Source organism: Lactuca sativa, chromosome 5, assembly GCF_002870075.4.
Source record: "Lactuca sativa cultivar Salinas chromosome 5, Lsat_Salinas_v11, whole genome shotgun sequence".
NCBI lineage: Eukaryota > Viridiplantae > Streptophyta > Magnoliopsida > Asterales > Asteraceae > Lactuca > Lactuca sativa.
Genome location: NC_056627.2, coordinates 300,187,610 through 300,191,333, shown reverse-complemented (window position 1 = coordinate 300,191,333; position 3,724 = coordinate 300,187,610). Strand labels below are relative to the sequence as shown.

Genomic DNA, 3,724 nt, shown 5'->3' with positions numbered 1-3,724 from the left:
AAGCTAGCTTGAGGTTCTAAGTAAATCAATACTTATTGGTTGTATATTTTGTATCACTGTATGTCGTAGGGTGAAGTGTAGGAGAGTCAAAGTAAAAGATGCTTCTAGTTCTTTGAGAAATTTAAAGGCTACATGAGTCATTCACATATATTTCAAGGATACTAATATTAGACCATCTCTTATACTTACCACTATCATAAATATAACTAAGTGTTATTTTACTGTGAACTCGTCACCATACAAACACCACATGAGCTAGATTTATCGACCACTACGCATTGTTTTTTCAATCTAAAATTGGAGATTGCAAAAGGCAAAAGGCAACAAATTAAGGCTTCTCATTGGACGTGGTCAATTGTGGTTGGGAACCTAACGAAGAACGAAATATCAATTGGCACCAATAGACATATGGGTGGTGTACACGCTCGTGGCGCATGCATGTCCATCAGGCTACCACAAACTTTTCGTGATATGTATACAAGATGGTGTTACAACCAATGTTCTAAATAACGTAAGGCGTGACTTGGCGGCAATGTCAAACTTCAAGTTTTTCCAAGCCTTGGCGAGTCACGTTGTTTGTAAGGCGTGTTTAAGGCGACAATTTTGTATATAATTAATATTTTTATATGTATTTTCTAACTGTTATTCTATTTTGTACACATATATGATTTAAGACGGCGTTTTGATAAAGCTTGGTGGCAGACACAAGCCTTAGAGCCATGACAAGTTTTTTAGAACCTTAGTTATAACTTATGAGATCTGTATAGAACTCAAGTCTCATTTATTGGAATAATAGTAAAAAAATATGTGAAAAGCTTGCTAAAGTCTCTTTTTGGATTCCATATTATCTAGAGTTTACATGCTTTCTATCACGTCCCATGATGAACATCAAGTAAACATCAAGATAAATTATATTTTATAATAGATTGTATAAAGAATATAAGCATTTGACAGTACCAGTTTTAACTTTTTAATCAAACCAATAGTAGCCTCACATGAATGGACATATTCTCTTTCTCATGAACATAGTACACCTTCTATTTAATGTTAATCTCTCATAGTCTAATGTACTTTTAGTCGTTGTGTTTTTTTTCACATATTTAACACGTATATTTGAAATTTTAAGTACCTTATTTAGCTTAATATTTTAATAAAGTTATTTAACTATTAATTAAACATCTAAAACGTGATAAAAAGAGAACATGGATCAAATCAAAGTTACAGACATAAAAAAAATAGTAATTATTTGTCAATAAACTCCCAACACAAAATGGCTGTTAAAACTATAAAATTATAATAAAATTTCACGATATATAAAATGGATTTTCTGAATCCACTACAAAATAAGAATCTCAAATCATAAGACCCTTGTGGCATTACAACCATCAATGGTGATCACATGTGTTCTTCCATTTCCACCACGCCTATGAAGTGATTATACAAATTTGTATCAACATACTTTGACCACAAACCAATGACAATCTCACACATCAAATTTCACATATATTATTCTTTCTCAAAGTCTTATATTAATTAAGATATAATCATCACAAACACATACACTCACTCTTGAACATGACATATACCCCATTATAACTTGTTCTACCATACATCCCATACTTCTTTGTCACATACCAACAAAAGAAAATATAAAGAAGAATGACCCTTAGTGGTGAATTACCTTTTTACCCTTTTTATGCTTGAATCTTTTAAGTACATTTTGGCCCTTTCTACTCTTCAAGGGTAAAACCGGGATGCTTTGTTCATGCTTGAAGAAGTTATCTGGATCAAACTCAGTCTTGATCTTCACCAACCTATTGAAGTTGTCTTTGAAGTACTTTGTTCCCCAATAACTTGCCTTGACAAAACTGGTGTCATCACCATTTTTATCATTCATTCCGAGATCAAAATCTCTGTAGTTCACATAAGCTTGTCTTGGAAACATCGTAACATACTGAGCCATGTAATTGTAAAGCTTTCTGATCCAATCGACATGTTTGTTCATCACTTCTTTTTCAGGGTTCATCCAGGTGCTCAAATACTGAATCTTGAAAATTACATTTCTATGAGGAAATGGGATTGATGATTCTGATATCCTGCCCATCATTCCTCCATAGGGGTTCCATATCATCAATGGGCTATCTTCTTGCAAGAATCTTTCCCAGATGCCTTCTAATCCTGCTTCTGGAATTGGGTCTTTCACAAAATCTGATTTTGCTTTGAAATAGTTCAAGAAAGCTGGTTTCCCGGCGAGTAGGACGCTGGTCGGAACAGTTCTTGGGTAGCCGGCGATGAACAACACAGATTCCAACCAACTCATTTGAAAGCAATCTTCTTTCTTCAGACCCAATTCAGGGAAACTTTCTTTCATGATTCCTTGAAGTCTTCCTACGTCTCCAAGAAAGAGTGCATTGTAAGTCGTGCTTACAGTTCTTTGAGTCGTATTTGGTATGTTTCCGGTCGAAATTATCACCCTAATGAAAAGATCATCGTCAAGTTTGTCGGCAACTTGTTGCCACTTGTAAAGAATCTTTGTGGCACCTTGTTCTAAAGTCCTCCCAACATTAAAAACCGTCACAGTTTCAGGAACAGGCACAAGTTTCAGTTTCCAAGAAAGTATAATCCCAAAACTACCCCCACCACCTCCACGTAAAGCCCAGAAAACATCCTCTCCCATGGCTTTCCGATCAAGTATGTTACCATTTGCATCAATGATCTTCGCATCAAGCGCATTGTCTGCCCCGAGCCCATACTTCCTCATCATGGAACCATAGGCGCCACCCACAATATGCCCACCAACCCCTAGGCTCGTGCATAGCCCAGATGGAACTCCGTGAACCTTGCTTTTCTCTGCAACTCGATAATAAAGCTCACCAACAGTCGCACCAGCCTCAACCCAAACCGAACCATCCTCTATATCAACATCAATGCCACGTAGTTTAGCCAAGTCGAGAACAACATATGGAGGGTCCATAACGGATGTATAAGAGCTCCCTTCGTAATCATGTCCTCCACTTCGAACACGAAGTTGAATCCCAAGCTTTTTAGCACAAATAACCGCGGTTTGGATGTGGTTTTCGTGTAACGGGGTCAAAATCACCTCGGGTTTTGCTGCATATGATGCGATGCAACGGAGATTTTGTGCGGTTGAGTTCAAAAGGGGTGTGAAGGAAGTGTTTTTTGGGGTGAAAAAGATGTTGGGTAGTTGTGTTAAAGAGTTTGTATTGGTAGAAAGACATTGATGGAAGGTGTCTTGAATTGGGTTTGAAGAACAAAAGGGGGAAAGTGATATAAGCAAGGGTATTACTATAAGCATAAGAAATCTTGAAATATAGGCCATTTTTAAAGATTGAGTTATTGTATGGTTTGTGAAGTTTTGAGATAGAGAGGGGTCATATTTATATGGTAATGGAGTTGATCATTGATGACCAGATCTTGAGCTATTGCAAATGTCATAATCTAATTTTGGGACATTAATGGGGTTGGAATTTAATTTTGTTTTTATGAGAATTTATTGGTAGGATCGTAAAATCCATGACTTTTAGTTGAAACATTCCAAAGTTTTGTGGTCATATTTGACTGCCCCAAAAGTTTAATCTTTTCGTAGAAAGCCCCCAACTCCTAAATTTTGGCTAAAGATTTGGTGAGATTTTTATATTGTTCTATGTCTTCTTCCGGTTATGGCTAGGCATTCGAAAAATATTACTTTTAATTAATACGTACT

General features: G+C 36.3%; 1 protein-coding gene across 1 annotated transcript; it reads right to left on the bottom strand.

Moving 5' to 3' along the window:
* Positions 1-1,488: 1,488 nt before the first annotated feature.
* LOC111892473 (berberine bridge enzyme-like 15) lies at positions 1,489-3,395 on the bottom strand. The gene has a single exon (XM_023888513.3). It carries the CDS (start codon positions 3,338-3,340, stop codon positions 1,667-1,669), a length of 1,674 nt encoding a protein of 557 aa, XP_023744281.1. The 5' UTR covers positions 3,341-3,395; the 3' UTR covers positions 1,489-1,666.
* Between the last annotated feature and the right edge of the window lie 329 nt (positions 3,396-3,724).

Bases quoted from the DNA above. Each gene is read 5' to 3' on its own strand.
- LOC111892473 (XM_023888513.3), bottom strand. From the start codon at position 3,340: ATGGCCTATATTTCAAGATTTCTTATGCTTATAGTAATACCCTTGCTT.